Source organism: Thrips palmi, unplaced genomic scaffold (assembly GCF_012932325.1).
Source record: "Thrips palmi isolate BJ-2018 unplaced genomic scaffold, TpBJ-2018v1 HiC_scaffold_18, whole genome shotgun sequence".
NCBI classification, from domain to species: Eukaryota; Metazoa; Arthropoda; class Insecta; order Thysanoptera; family Thripidae; genus Thrips; species Thrips palmi.
In genome coordinates this window covers 8448726-8464981 of record NW_023144627.1, presented here as the reverse complement: position 1 = coordinate 8464981, position 16256 = coordinate 8448726, and the positions used below count along the sequence as shown (strand labels likewise).

The 16256-nt window shown below is 57.7% G+C and overlaps 1 protein-coding gene across 1 annotated transcript in view; it reads right to left on the bottom strand.

Moving 5' to 3' along the window:
- The window catches only part of LOC117644677, a 65844-nt gene that overhangs the window by 2960 nt on the left and 46628 nt on the right, over positions 1–16256 (bottom strand). The window contains exons 2-7 of the mRNA XM_034384289.1: positions 3660–3869; positions 2374–2490; positions 1036–2152; positions 806–956; positions 416–721; positions 40–339 (exon numbers count right to left, since the gene is read on the bottom strand). Of these exons, the coding sequence (XP_034240180.1) occupies positions 40–339; positions 416–721; positions 806–956; positions 1036–2152; positions 2374–2490; positions 3660–3869 (2201 nt within the window). The remainder of the gene's footprint in view (positions 1–39; positions 340–415; positions 722–805; positions 957–1035; positions 2153–2373; positions 2491–3659; positions 3870–16256) is intronic.

Genomic DNA, 16256 nt, shown 5'->3' with positions numbered 1-16256 from the left:
ATTCTCTACGTTAAAAGAAAACATGTTCCTAATTCTTACTGTGGAGAGCAGAGACACATCGTTGTCTTGACGGGAGCAGGACAGAGAAGAAATGTCCATGCGTGCACCTTGCTTGACTGGCACAGGGCTGACAGGATGAAGGTCTAACTCGATACCAATATTCTGTGTATCGTTCAGGAAAGCCACCTTCACATCAGCAGCAGGGAGGTCTCGCAATGTAGCTGGTCGGTAATGAATCCTGCCAGAGCGACTGGGCTCAAGGGTGTCGTCTGAACTGTTGACACTGTCATCACAGCTCAGTGCGTCATTAGATTCCACATCAGTGTCAGCCATGCTCACCTAGAGGAACAAAAAGTATAGCAGTTACAATCAATACAGACAACATTGAATTAGAATTTCAGATTCAGTAACGCACCATTCTTTCAAGTTCTTTAATTTCTTCTCGTGGATCCCTTCTCATAATGGGAGCCTGGCAAGCCTGTTGATTTGAGGCGTCGTCATTGTCATCTCCATTCTCAGTGTCAAGCTGCATGAGGGGTGAGCCGATTCGGAGGTTTCGACCACTGCGACAACGAGCTGAGAAGAGCACATTTTTACGGTTGATTGCGTCTACACTTTGCGCCTTCAGGACTCTCTTGTTGTTGTCAAGAGAAAAGCCATTGCTGCTGCTCCTGCTTCTGCCACTGCTGTTGCTGCTACTGCTGCTGCTACTGCTGCTAGCCTGCCAGTTTGAAAAACCAAATGTTAATGACTTGTTGCTATGTGTATGGTTCATCGGAGTTTGAAGTTGACTCGCAGCTCTTACCTGCGACGGAGTGGTGGAGGCAGCCGACACCGTGGTGTCCGAGGACAGCGTCCTCCTCAAGAAGGGCCCCGTGCTGGACGGCCGCGGGCCCACCGCACTGGAGGGCAAGAGCGGGGAGGCTGGCGGCGAGAAGCCGTGGCAGATGCTGGACCTGCAGCAGACGGCGTAGGTCTTAGCAGGCGAAGAGAAAAGAAAGGAGGGTGAGGATTCGAACCAGCGACCCAACCCACCTGCTCGAACTGACTGCAGAGTCGTTGTCGCTCTCCTCCTCCGCGGACCTGCCGCTGTCCGACAGGAAGGCCGAGGACGTCTTGGACGCCTCCCTGTCCCTGTCGGGCCTGGCCGTGCCGATCAGCAGGTCGTGGCTGGGCTTGGACGGCAGCACCGAGGAGGCCGTCGCCGAGGCGGCCCGCACCGTCAGGCTCTTCCGCTTGAAGGCGGGCGAGTACTTGGGCAGGTTGGACACCCCCTGGCTCTTCCAGGGCGGGCTGCTCAGCACGGCGGCGGGGGGCGTCGACGCGGTGCTCGAGTGCTGGTGGTGCTGCTGGTGGTGCTGCTGCCGGGTGTCGTGGAACCTGGGCTCGATGCTGGCGGAGGACGCGATGAGGATGGCGTCCTTGCTGCGGATCTCGGGCAGGTCGAGGATGGACGTGGCGGCCGAGGCCTCGGGGACCTTGTCGGGGATCACGAGGCCGCGCAGCTTGGAGATGCTGCGGCGTCGCTGCTCCACCAGCGCCACCAGCGACGCCCTTCGGGCCTCCTCCGCGCTGGCGCTGCTGCCGTTGGTGGTGCTGCCGTTCGGGGTGTTGCCGTTGGTGGCCACGGCGGGGGCGGGGGCCGCGCGGGGCTGCCCGCTGAAGCTGGTGGCGCGCGTTAGCGCGCTCGTCGCCTTCCTGGGCAGCGTCGTGGACTCGAACGGCGCCGCGTTGAGCGTCGGCGACAGCGACGACTCCGGCGAGCAGAACGACGAGTACGCCGACGAGGACGAGGACGCCGACGACAGCGGCGCGTCGGCCGAGGCCTTCCCGACGCGGTCCACGGACACGACGGACCGCGAGCGGACCTTGGCGTCGACCGCGCCGTCCACCACGTCGCCGCCGAGGATGTTGAAGACGTCCTCCGTGCTCTTGAACTTGTTGGACAGGCGGCGCGTGATGGTGGCCCCGGTCGGCATGGGCGGCGACGTGGCGGTCGAGGCCGCCGTCGTGAACATGGCGATCTTGTCCCGGACGCTGCGCTCGGACCGCTCGTCCTTCCGCCAGCCCTGCGGACCCAAGGGCGGCCCCAAGGGCGGGCCCGTCAGCGGCAGCGGCGGCGCCGACGACAGCGCGCCCTTGCCTTCCAGCGCTGCAGCAGAACACCAAGGCCGTCAGCACACAGTGGATTTGCCGGGCGGTCCAAATTCTTAGACGCGTTTTGAGCTCCAGAGTCGCTAAATGGGACTCGAACCGAACGTGTGACCCCACCAATGGATTGCTCTCCGAACGAGGCATTCATTGGTGGGGGTCACGCGTCCGGTTAAGTCCCATTTAGCGACTCTGGAGCTCAAAACGCTTGCGGATACTGACCTGGGTGCGGGGCGTGCGTGGCGAGCAGCAGGGTGTCGTGGTAGCGGGGCGGGAACTCGTCACCGTCGGGGGGCTGCCGGGAGCCGCTCGGCGGAACGGGGGCACCGCCTGCACTGCCTGCAACACGGTGGACGTCACGGTCAAGCAAAGCCGAGGGAATTCCACACCCACACCCACACCGCAGTCTAAACTTTTTGTAGGGATCGGAAAATCTCGCGGAAAATCTTAAAGAACACCAGATGGAGCCCAGGCCTTTGGCATGCGGGAGGCAGACATTCTGCGACTGACGGACAGTAGACAGACAGACACAGACAGACAGACAGACAGACAGACAGACAGACAGACAGACAGACAGGAGAAAATGGCAGTCCCTTCCCTCCGTCCAAACCATTACACCAACTGAGCGCGGTGCCGGGACCGGGGCACCCCGCGGCTAGGATGAAAGTTTCTTCTCTTTTTTTCCGGTATGCTGAACTTGAATGAGTAAGATGTCCCCCACCGCCTTTTTTTACAGTGAGTCAGCACGCGTCACGCGGTGGGGCGGGCCGTCGCGCACGCGTCCGCGGCACGGCACGGCACGCCACGGCATGGACCCAGCGGGGCGGGATTGTTTTCACACCTCCCATTGGTCACGGGTGGTAGGCCCGAGCCGGTCCGAGCCCTACACGGCACACCACCCAACATGCCACAGGGCCCCTAGGTCGCGACCCCCCCCCCCCCCCCAGCGAGGTAGCGCCCGAGGTGTCCATGTGTGGTCTCGGCTCGCGGCGACGCCAGCCCTCGCGGCCCTCGGCCTGGAGGGGCCTGGCGGGGCCTGGTGCACTCAATGACCCCGTTGAAGTTGAATAGCCAACGGACAAGGCGGCAGGGCGGCAGGCAGGGCCTTACCTCTCAATCAGTCGTCGGATTGCTTTTTGAAGCCCCGACTTTCGACTGGCCGAGTGGCCACAGAGGGGCTGCGCACAGTGGGCCAGTAGACCGCGGTGGAGGCGGTCAAAATTCCGGACGCGTTTCGAGCTCCAGAGTCGCTAGATGGGACTCGAACCGAACGTGTGACCCCACCAATGGATTGCTCTCTGAATGAGGAATCCATTGGTGGGGTCACACGTTCGGGTCGAGTCCCATTTAGCGACTCTGGGGCTCAAAACGCGTCCGGAATTTTGACCGCCTCCACCGGTCTTCTGGCCCACCGTGCAGCCGAGTCGGAACAATATTTCTGCCCTCTAGGGTCCAATAATTTCTAAAATTTTGAACTTTACTGATTAATTTTTGTTCGTTTAACGTACCATGGTGGTCGGCGGGCTGGCGACTGGCGGGCGACGGGCGCCCCAAGCGGGGTGGCCCCAAGAGGGGTGGCGCCCCCAGCGGAGGCCCCACGAGGGGCCCGGCGGCGCTGCGGACGGGCATGGGGCCCAGGGGCGAGCCCAGGGGACCCGGGGCCCCCAGGGGATCCGGGCTGCCCGCGCGGCCCTGGGGCGGGCCAGAGGTGGCGCCACCTGCAACACGAAAAAAAGTAACAACAACATTAGAAACGGCGACGACAGGCAAGTCAACCACACCTCCAACACGAAAAAGCAACAACAACATGAAGCAGCCACTACACCGGCAGGCGGGGGAAACTTCCACCCGCGCCGTCGATGCGACTTTGATGCCGCGCTCCAGCTCGTCAACGTCAGGAAAAAGGCCGCCGCACAGTGGGCCGGAGGTGGCCAAAACTCGAGCTCTAGAGTCACTAAACAGGACTCGAACCGAGCGTGTGACCCCACCAATGGACTGCTCTCCGAACGAGGAATCGATTGGTGGGGTCACACGCTCGGTTCGACTCCCGTTCAATGACTCTGGAGCTCAAAACGCGTCTAGAATTTCGTCCGCCGCCAGCGGTCTTCTGGCCCACTGTGCGCCGACTTCCACGCAGCGCAGTGGATCACGCGAGTGAGTTCACAGTGCCGGTGCGCTCAGCTGATTCCATTTGCGAGTAACAATAAATATACCGCACCGCTTTGGCAGTGTAGGCAGATGGCTGGCGGGGTAGCGCTACAGTACTCGCGGTCCAGCGCGGTCGTGACTGGTTATTGTGAACTCTGGGCGATAAAAGCGAAGCCGGGCGAAGCTAGGCGAGGCTGGCAGGGCGCTAAGTCTATGACGAAGACGACTCCGCACGGTGGGCCAGAAGACCGGTGGAGGCGGCCAAAGCTCCAGACGCGTTTTGAGCTCCAGAGTCGCTAAATGGGACTCGAACCGCACGTGTGACCCCACCAATGGATTCCTCGTTCGGAGAGCAATCCATTGGTGGGGTCACACGTGCGGTTCGAGGGAGTTTTTGAAAGTCTTGGTTGGCGAGCCCCGGAGAGGCAGGCAAGGTGCTCCGGGTACTCCAGCCGCCGCCCATTCCCCATTCCGATCCGGCGGCCGCACGGCACGGCCGGCCGCTCCACGCGAAAATGACAAAATTGATTTGAGCCGAGTTCGAGTCCACCTCATCTCATCACTTACGGGCTGCGTCCGCCGCGAGGCCTGCTCCACTGCGAGTGCGAGAGAGACGGCCTGACGGCCTGCTCGCGGATGCAGCCCGTATCGTGATGTGCGGGCCGTGGGGGCCGCGGGGGCCGCGGGGGCTGCGGGGGTGGGGCGCGGATGGAGTATTCACGGGGTACCCACGGGGTACCGGCATGACTGGCCGGGGACCGTCCGTCAAAACGAAAATACCACACAAAAATAAAATCGAAGTCTGCGCAGATTCCTGTCGAATTCGTTTTGCAAAAATTTCAATATTATATTTTTCCGTAACAGCAAAACTTTGGTCAGCGCACTAGTGCCCGCCGCTGCGTAGCAGTGTGACATTTGCCTCTCTCTCTCTCTCTCTCTCTCTCTCTCTCTCTCTCTCTCTCTCTCTCTCTCTCTCTCTCTCTCTCTCTCTCCCCACACACACACACGCCAAATCCACGCAACTGGATCACGGTGCGCGACTTTCTTAGCGCGTGATTTATCTGAAAAGTGTTTCCGTCGGCGAGCTTAGCCTAGCGACGCGATGCGCGACGCCGCGACCCGCGGGGGAGGCAGCAAAGGCCGTCCGTCTTCTCTCATAGACGGTAAGCGGATGAAGAGAGAGAGAGAGAGAGAGAGAGAGAGAGAGAGAGAGAGAGCGGAGGCGTAGAGTTGCTGAAACGGGACAGGGGGAGGTAAGCCACCCAACAGAAATAACTTTGCCATTTTTGAAAAAAAAATTGCAAAATTGTGAATGTTGTTTTTTTTAGTCTCAAAGAAGGTGCACTGGGTAAAAGCCGAACAGGAGAGCGCGAAAAATGGCTGGGCCCGGGTGCGCGAGGCGCGGTGCGCGTGGGCCCCAGAATGCTCCCCAGTAGGCGGCCGGTCTTTGACGCGGAGCGGCCGGGGCGGCCTGCATCCTGCATGCATGCACATCCAGCAGACTGATTCCGAGAGTCGTTTTCGTCGCTCTGCCTCTCTCGCACCTTGACGGGACACCCTGCGAGTGCGAGAGAGACGGCGCGACGGAAACGACTCTCAGAAGGCTGGGCCGGGCTTGGGTCCGGCAGACGCAGAGACAGTCAGACACGGAATGCAAGCCGATCATTAAATGAAATGGTCCCTGACCAAAGAAACAAACCTTCATAATATCGATACAGTGCACAGGGCGGCAGCGCGGCAGGAAGCACCATCCAACTATACTGCCTTGAGACGCACCGCCTCGCAGTGGACCAGAAGGCCGGTGGAGGCGGACGCGTTTTGAGCTCCAGAGTCGCTAAATGGAACTCGAACCGAACGTGTGACCCCACCAATGGATTGCTCTCCGAACGAGGAATCCATTGGTGGGGTCACACGTTCGGTTCGAGTCCCATTTAGCGACTCTGGAGCTCAAAGCGCGTCTAGAATTTTGTCCGGCTGCGCCGGTCTTCTGGCCCACTGTGCGCCTGGCCGCCAAGGTGTGTGCGGTGCGGGCTTGTTGATGTGTGAAGCACAGCGCACTGCAAGCGGCTGCAGCAAGGACGCTTCATTTAAGAGACCGCAGCTTTAGGGCCGCCCTCATGGCCAGACGGCGTCCCTGGGGCACTGCAGCCGCTGCAGTTGCACAAGGTGCGGGTTCGAATCCCGGCGGCGGCGCCGTTTCGTGGTCCCTGCCTTTTCCCGAGAAGCCATAATCCGGCGAAGGGTTTTACGATTAATCAACGGCAACACCGACGGCTGTGTAAACGGTCCGAAACACAGAGGAGACACAATCGCCGCGTCGCTCAGCCGGCTGTCTCACTTGATTGATCCAAGATCGATAGGTCGGAATCGATTCGGAAAGCGGCGATGGATCGAAAGGCGCGCGTGCGGACGCGGGCAAGGGGCGGCCAGCACACTGTGAGTCGTCGCTCTGTCTCTCTCGCACTCATGCGGCGTCCCGTGGAGGTGCGAGAGAGACAGAGCGAGACTCTGGGACGCCTCGCGGACGCGAGACAGATGCGCGCCTCTCGTCAGCATTCCGACACTATTCAACGGAAGCACCGCCTTGCTGCGCCCAGCCCTGCAGCGCACAGTGGGCCAGAAACGCCGTTTGAAAAGACCGCCAGTTGCGCAACGCCGCCGCTAGGAGGCGCTGGCGTCGCGCTCGTTCTGATTGGCGGCATTCAGCGCCGTAATGAAGAAATGTTAACGCGACGGACGGGCGGACGGACGGACAGACAGGCACGTGCGTAAAAACACTTCTCCAGGCGACGGAAGTCGCCGACTGAGAAATAACCGCAGCCCAGGGCAGTAATCGAGAGTTTTCAGCGTCCCACAGTGGGTCAGAAGCCCGGACGCGTTTCGAGCTCCAGAATCGCGAAGTGGGACTCGAACCGAACGTGTGACCCCCCCAATGGGTCCCGCGTTCGGAGAGCAATCCATTGGTGGGGTCACACGTTCGGTTCGAGTCCCATTTAGCGACTCTGGAGCTCAAAACGCGTCTAGAGTTTGGGCCGGCGGCGCCGGTCTCCCGGCGCACTGTGCGTCCAGGACAGACGGCATTTCCATGACCGCGGGGGCCGTTTTTGTCCTTTCCTCCCATCCGGGATTTGGTCACGGCAGCGGTTTCCGTCCCAAGGCCCCGGAGTGCTGGACGTCGTGGACCGTGGACAGCGTCGGACAGCGGCCACACTTTCCCTCGGACTCCGGGACCAAGCCCGGGACTACGGACCGAAACCGCGTTGCGACGCCTCAAGCGGCTGGCTGACACCTGACCTCTGGTCCCCTTCAAAAGGGAGAGAGAGAGAGGGCAGCGGCGGCCTTCACAAGGTCCCGGGCACGCTCTGCAGGGAGTCCCACAGGAGCGTCGGCCCGACACCTCCGGGGAGCCAGCCAGTGGCGTGGCATCGCAATCGCAGCCAGAGCCCCTGGAGGGTAGGCAATCCGCACACAGCGGTGCTCGACGGCACTGCCCAGCCTCGGAACGGCAGGGGTTCTCGCGGGAAAAACCGTCCCACATTTTCTTCCAGGACCTCCCAGGAGGCCGCCGAGCCTCTCGTCCTGGAGTGCCCTGGAGTGCCCTGGAGGATCCAGGCGGACTAAGGACTCCATTGTCACAATGAAGATGCCTGCGCGCGTACACTGCGGACTCGGCAATCAAAGATCGAGACCTCATCAGTAGGTCACACAGCACGAGCACACTCTAAAAAGAGGAGAGAGAGAGAGAGAGAGAGAGAGAAAGAGAGAGAGAGAGAGAGAGAGAGAGAGAGAGAGAGAGAGAGAGAGAGAGAGAGAGAGAGAGAGAGAGCAAAATTATATTGCTCATGGCGCCGCCAAAAAATGTTGGATACACACATGTAAGAGGCTGTAAGAAAAACTTAAAAATAAAAGTAAAAAAAGAAATGAAATGAAATCGAGCGTGTCATGCACCACGTGACGTGCCACGCGGGGCCCAATTACGAGGCAATTAATGAGACCGCGTTGATCGTCCACTCTTGAGGCCCGTTCACGGCGATGACACAGGACTCCATCACTTTCTCTGCCCTTCACCCCGGACCACGGTCCTGGCTTGGTCCTGGCTTGGTCCCGGCTAGGTCCCGGCCCTTCCTGTCCTGGACGGCCTGACGGCCATACCGCGGGTCGTGCCGCCTGTCTTTTGTCAATCAGAGGAAGATTCACAATGGGCCGGCCGAAGGGCCCGAAGGCCGAAGGGAAACCTCAAACCCCAAGGGACCAATCAGACCACACCGCTCGGTTAGCCAACGCACAACACGCCCAAGCGGACATTTTCTGTTCGAAATGGTTGTGACAACCACCTTTAATGTGTATGTTACCGCGGCCAGACGCTTTGGGGACTCTTGCAGAACTAACCCAGCCGTTTCGAGTTTGTCGACGAACAGCGGAATGTTGGTTACAGAACAATCTCGTTTCTTCCCGAAGGATACCAAGGATAGGAAAACAGCGCAGCGCAGCGCGGAGGAACGCCGCGACCCACTACACTGGAGGAAGGCCTTTTTACGGGGATCGGCGGCACTTTTAAATTGGGCCAACTACTTGCGTTCATTATGAAGTCGTGAGGCACCCCCTTCTCTCTCTCTCTCTCTCTCTCTCTCTCTCTCTCTCTCTCTCTCTCTCTCTCTCTCTCTCTCTCTCTCTCTCTCTCTCTCAGGGGATTCCTAATTAACAGGTAGGGATGTGTGCAGGTAGCGCCACGAGCGCGCCCAACGGGTTTAGGTCAAAAACGTGACATACGTTGCGGGCGGGCTGGCCGGGCTGCTGGGCCCCAGGGCGGCCCCTGTCACGGTTCGAGTAGTGCACCTGTTGTTACCCATAACGCAACCCAGAGTTATGTCACTGCATGCCCCGTGTGGAGCCATGCAGCGAATTTGCCCTAACAACGAGGCGGTCACTGTGAGACCAAGTCCACGCAAAACGGCGAGGACTCTCAACTTTATTAATGTTAACCGTAGGGTTATTTCATCTTGGTCCACAATGACATTACTTGAGGTAAATCAGTCAAGTAATGGAACTTCATCGACAGTGAGTGGCGGAGCGGTCTCTGAGAGTGTCCCGTCGGAATGGATCGGGTGCCGCAAACGTGGCTGCAAATTAATAGCGTATCAGCCAGCAGACGACAACACTGTAAGGGCAAATGAGTGCAAGCACATTCATGACGCGCGCCCGATTCGGCAGCACAGCATTCCGCGCATGAAAACGTGAAATGCCGACAATGGACAGAAGAAAAGAACTTGTTGCCTCCGAGAGTTATGAGGAACTCACTGGCCCGACTCAATCAACATTGACGGGTCGGAGAGAGAGAGAGAGAGAGAGAGAGAGAGAGAGAGAGAGAGAGAGAGAGAGAGAGAGAGAGAGAGAGAGAGAGAGAGAGAGAGAGAGGGAGAGAGAGAGAGAGAGAGAGAGAGAGAAGGCAGCATCACGCGTGCTCATCATGGAAGTGAAAGGCTACTACACCCACAATTTGAGCATCGGTTGGTAAGCAGAGAAAGAAGGTCATATTTTGTTGGAGAAGAAGAGGACGATCATCACTTTGTTGTGATGTTCGAGTGTAGGGGCGGATCCAGGCGGCGGCCGGAATAGCTCACTAAGCAGCGCCTCTCTCACGGAACTGCTTCCCATACCTCACACTCAAAATTAGGTCAGCCCCCCTTAACGAAGCGACCTAATGTTTTTACCATTTTTCAAGAGTAATTCTCCCTTCCAGTGGGCGGCAACGCGGCCGGCACGGGAGGGGCGCACAGAGCCGCCAAGTTTAGACATTCCAAAAATACGCCACGCCGCGCCGTGCGTCTGGGCGTCTGGCGTACGCAGCACGGACTCCAAGTACAGTGCACCGAGAAAAAAAAAATTCTTGTCCAAGACAAAACAAAATCTTCTTTATAAATAAAGAAAACAGGTGTAAGGATAAAAAAAACCAATTCTCAAAAAAAATTATAATAATGAATTGAAAATTCTAGAAGTCATTTTTTTTTCGGGTGGGGCCGGCTATCACGAGGGCGGCGAATCGTTGCACTCGCCTTGCCTCGCCTCGCCTCGCCGCATTTCGGCGGAGACACCCACACTGTATCAGACTGCAAGGCGTGGGCTGCATCGCTGCTAATGGAGAACGCTTATCAGCGCAATCGTTCGCCGCGCTTTCCTGCGAAAAACGCACTTCCTCACACTGTCAAAAAAAAAATCATCCAATTGAATGCAGCGTACTTGAAATCCTCGGTAGTGTTTTTCCGACAGAGAAAGGGGCAGACAGACATTGAGACTAAAACTAAAAGGGTTGGTCGTTCCGACAGAATCGATTCGTGACAGTGTATCTTTGGATCGGCAGCGAGCAGAGTTAGAGTGTAGCAAAACTACTTAACTCCACGGAATGTGAAACGAGACAGACAGTTGTCTAAGCGAGTCGCGGCGTTCACAAAAGGAACCCGTATTCAAATTAAGAAAAATATTGGACCGTCGCCGTGGACGGTTGAGTCACCGCTTTGGCGCGAGCCAAGTTGTTTTTTTTTTTCAATATCTCGCCGTGACGTGTTCGGAGAGGACGCAGACGCCTTCGGTCGCATTAAACGGTGTCCAGGAGGTGTGGTGTTTATGCATGAGGCCACGACACTGTCGCACGCGGCCTGTTCTCCTCTTCTATAATGTGGACAATTCGTCAGGTGTGTGTGTGTGAGTGTGTGTGTGAGTGTGTGTGACACTTTCGATCTCGTCGGAATCTCCATACCGCAGCAGGTGTCACCTGACACGCAGGCTTCGCTACACTGTGAAAATTCGTGTCATTCGCCGATGCTTCTGTGCCAGAGTGAAAAGTTCGACAGAAGCAAAAGCGTATAACACAGCTCTACGATTCAAACTTGAAAATCTTCGAACAATTTTTTCTCTTTGTGAGTTTTTTTTAATATTGATAGGTCCGGGGTGATCGAACTGGCACATCACGTGACTAGTCTAAGCCTCTACAGACAGACAGACAGTCAGACAGGCAGACAGACAGAAAGGCCGTCGGAATGCGCGAACCATGAGTGTGTGTATTTGTGTTTGTACACCGTCAAGAGTGCGATCGCTGGCCGGGGATAATCGACTATCGATACATCAAAGGCACGACTCTCGATTCTCACTGCAACCAAATTGAAAAACAACAACGGTGCAAAATTTGTTTTTTTCTAGACGAAGTTCCAAGTTTTGCCGCATCGCCGAGTGAAAAAAAGTTGAGAAGGATAAGTGATTCAAATTTTCCTCTTAAATGAGTAAATTGACAGGAACTTGCGTTGCATCGGACAACCGAACTTCCACGACTAAACTTAAAAGTTGAAGAGCGGGAAAACTTTGAAATGCGATTGAGTCGTCGCTTGCGTGCGCCAGAGGAGAAGGATGCGGCGTGTTTTTAATGCACAACCATTAGGAGCGTTAAATTGTTTCGGCGCCGGGCTGCGCGCGAAGCAAGCGAAGCGACGGCCGAGCGCCAATCCGAACGAGCGTTGCGTCTCTCTCGCACCCCCAGGGACGCCCCGCCACGCCCCGCGAGTGCGACAGAGACAGAGCGACTGACGGAATGACGGTAGGCGGCAAAGGGAGAAGAGAGGACCAAGGGAGAGGGGGGGGGGGAAACAGGTGACAGCGGGTAGAGGCATTGACGCGATGATAAATGTGTTTGGTTAACAAGCATGTGTGTGTGTGTGTGTGTGTGCGCGCGCCGCGGCCCCACCAGAACTGCATTGCTCAAATTGGCGCAGGCTTTGGGCACTTGCACTGTACGTGACTCGGAAACCGCGGGTTCGAATCCAGGCGAGGGAGAGAAAAAAAAGAGAGATAAGTGACCTAGAAGCCACACCTGGGAGAGAGATAATGAAATGTTTGATTTCGCTTATCGTACCAGGGGGGTGTGTGTGTGTGTGTGTGTGTGTGTGTGTGTGTGGTGTGTGTGTGTGTGTGTGTGTGTGTGTGTGTGTGTGTGCTGTTGTTCAACCCCAGCAAATTGCGCCGATACCTCCCCTGCGATAGCGCGACATCATGTTATATTACCTCGCGCGGGGCAAACACGCTGATAAAAGCGTGTGCGAGGCTAGAAAAAAATAAAAGGTGAGAAAAAGTGCATGGTCGCGCCTCGCCGCTGTTCCATCGCTATTTGCTAACAACGCCGGCCGCTCAAATCGCACACTACACTGTAGGCCCGCAAGTCACATTTCGCTGCCGGGGAGGTGCATCACCTGCATCACTGCAAAACGACGCGTGCCTGTCGCAGTAGTTCTTCGCGCTGACAGCTATCAACATATCCTTTTTGCCGCTCTTTTTCTTTTCGCGGGACAGATGGCGCTGCACAGTGGGCCAGAAGACCGGTGGAGGCGGACAAAACTCTAGACGCGTTTTGAGCTCCGGAGTCGCTAAATGGGACTCGAACCGAACGTGTGACCCCACCAATGGATTGCTCTCCGAACGAGGAGTCCACTGGTGGGGTCACGCGTTCGGTTCGAGTCCTGTTCAGCGACTCTGCAGCTCTGCACGCGTCCAGAGTTTTGGCCGCCTGCGCCGGTCTTCTGGCCCACTGTGCGCTGCCAGCGCTGCGGGCGACGCGACTCGCTTCCGTTTTGTTCTCTCGCCACCTTGGGACTGCCGCCGAGGAAGCCGAGACGGACGGGCGGACGGACGGACAGACAGACAGACAGACAGGCGAGCAAAGTGATTGTTCTGACACTCATCACCATAACGCGGCCTAAAACGAGGCCGGGGCCAGCCGAGGCGGCGCCGCTGCGGTTTGGGCGGCGAACGCGGCGAACGCGGCGAACGCCAAACGACACGCCAATTTTTCATAGCGGCGGCGCGGCAGGTGAGGCAGCCGCGAGGCGGGCAGAGCGGGGAAATCAAAGGGCGAAGGGCGTTGCGAAACGCAGAGGGGTGTAGAGGTTGTTTAGCCTTGACACAATAATTAGGCGAAAATGCCCGCGATGCACCAGTGTCGCTAGGGTTGCCAACCTCAGCCTGCCGAGTGGGCAACTTTTCCAGAGCAAGGCTCAGGGTATTGAGGGTTGGTGACACTGGTGCATCGTGGGGCATTGCTAGCACCGTCGACGGTGGGCGCGTCAAAGGACGGCGTGTTCGAAGCGACTAATTTTCAACAACGTACCCTGCGGAGAGACTTTGTCGGCGCGAAGGCGTCCGGCAACTAGTTCTGCGGTCGCGGCGTCGCCTGTGAGGCCCTGAAGGCCCCGGCCGCGAAAGTCGCCCCCAGACGGCACCATGGCACTGGCGGTCGACGGGGTGCTCGGGGAGGTCGCCGTCGCGGAGGGTGGCGGCCGACTGGCGGTCGACGGGGTGCTCGGGGAGGTCGCCGTCGCGGAGGGTGCCGGCAGACTGGCGGTCGACGGGGTGCTCGGGAGGCGCCGTCGCGGCGTGCGCGCAGCACTGGCGGTCGACGGGGTGCTCGGGGAGGTCGCCGTCGCGGAGGGTGCCGGCAGACTGGCGGCGACTGGAGCCGTCAGGGTGCCGACGCGGCGACGGGGTGCGGAGGTCGCCGTCGCGGAGGGTGCCGGCAGACTGGCCGACGCGGGAGGTGCCGCGCGAGCGCCGGCAGACTGGCGCGGGGTGGCGCTGCGCCGCAGCACTCGCCGCTATCGCCGAGGGTGGCGCCGCCGCGCCCTCGCCCACTACATGACCTACATCGTCATCAATGGTCCACTCGACAAGCCAGCCTAGCGGCGCGGCGGCGGCGTGCTCGGGGTGGCAATGTTTGCACAGCAGGGGCCCACCCGGCCCTTTCGCGTGTCTGTCTGTCCGTCCGTTGCCGTCCGCTCGCCGCCCGCCTCTATCACGACCGCGTCCATATGCGATGTGACGCGCGTTGAGGTAACAGCGATCGTGATGGGCTCCAAGAGCAACAACAGGACTTTTCTCTTTCCAAATTAAAATTCGCGTCACGCGGGGCGAGTGGTGCGGCAGTGGGCCAGCAGAAGTGCTGGGCGTGAAAGGAAGGCAAATATGTTTGCTGTCACAGAGCACACACTGCAAGCCGTGGGCGGCCATGGGCCAGACCATGGGCCGGGCCACAGTCAGTCAGTCAGGTCAACGAGGACAAACTGGGCCGACAAGTGTCCAAACTTTTCCAACCCGCAAAAATAAAATCACAATTTTCAATAATTGTTGCGTTTCAACCTCTCTAGTCTAAACCGTACGTGTGTGTGTGTGTGTGTGTGTGTGTGTCGGTGATGACGCTTTTCGCTTTCCCTCCTCCACACAGTCAGGTAGCTCCTGATGATGCTCGTGGCACCGCCACGGCACCGCCACACCGCCACACTGCCACGGCACAGCCATGCCTATGTTGGCCGTGGGCATGGGGGTCGCCCTCAGCACACATTAAAAGTCGCTCGAGACAAACTTAAACCACTGCACGAGTCTCGCGGCGAACAGTCGTAAATGTCTCTGCGGACGAAGAACTAAAAACGTTTTCAAAAAAATCCAGGAAACAATTTTGACTTTTGTTACATTTTTCAAATTCTTGCAAAGCTTTTGAAATTTAAAATATGAAAATGTGGAAAGTGTTACTGTGTACTAGTGTACAGAGCGATTAGTGCAGCCAGAGTCACACTGCTCTCTCTTTTTCTGTCTCCATCTCTGGACGGGCTCCTCTCTCTCTCTCTCTCTCTCTCTCTCTCTCTCTCTCTCTCTCTCTCTCTCTCTCTCTCACTCGGACACAACAGGAAAACTTGAACTAAATCTCAAGACACACGCACACACACGAAGACACACACACACACAGAGCGAAAGGCGAACACCCACTTGGAAAGGGATTATGAAGTTGTCGGGGATTCTTCAAAAGAGCTTTTGCCGACGATAAAAAGCGCCGTAAACCCTTTTATCACAATGTTCCGCGGAACTTGGGAGAAAAGAGCGGAGACGGCGGGAAGCAGGTACCGGTGCCGTCGATAGCACCAAATGAGTTGCAAATCAACCAATTTGCTTCTCTTCTCTTCTCTCTCTCTCTCTCTTCTCCCCCTCCTCCTCTCCCCTCTCTCTCTCTCTCTCTCGTCCGATTCCCGTTTTTCCTGTTTTTAAGTAAATATTTCGGCGCTCACGCGGCCGTCTCTTTGCAAAAGGTCGTTAATAATAATGGAAAGGGGATAAATGAAACAGTCGGACAAAATGATGGAGTGGCCGCGGAAACAGCTCAAACGCGATAAAATGGACTCGGGTATAAAATCCAGTCACGGCACGGTGCACAGTGGGCCAGAGGACCGGTGGAGGCGGTCAAAATCCCGGACGCGTTTTGCGATCCAGAGTCGCTAAATGGGACTCGAATCGAACGCGTGACCCCACCAATGGATTGCTCACCGAACGAGGAGTCCATTGGTGGGATCACACGTTCGGTTCGAGTCCCATTTAGCGACTCTGGAGCTTAAAACGCGTTTGGAGTTTTGTCCGCCTCCACCGGTCTTCCGGCCCACTGTGCGGTGCCTTCCTTCTTCTTCGCAGTGGCCCAGCAGCGGTGCAGAGCGACTTGCAGTCCCCACACAGAAAACCGGTAGCACCTCCGCGGGAGGGAGAGAGAAGAGATGCACGCACCGCCAGCCTCCGAGAAAGAGAGAGAGAGAGATGATGCACAACACACCGCAAAAGCCACACGACTCGCGCCTCGAAACCTCGGAGCGGGGCGTGGCGGGCCGTGGCGGGGCGTGGCGGGGCGTGGCGGGGCGTGGCGGGGTCTCCGGTACTGCGGTACCGCCGCACCGCCGCCGGGTACCTGCTGGTAGTACCCGAGCGCCACAGCCCAGCGGAGCCCAGCGGCTGAGTTACTCCAAATCCGGGATGCCGCAAGAAAAAAAATCTTTTTTTTACGTTTTTTTTTTTTTTAAACTTTGCCGTCAAACTTGAAAATATTTTCCCACCTCGACTCTATGCTGTGCCCCACACCTTCAGGGCCGACCGACGGAGCGAACCCA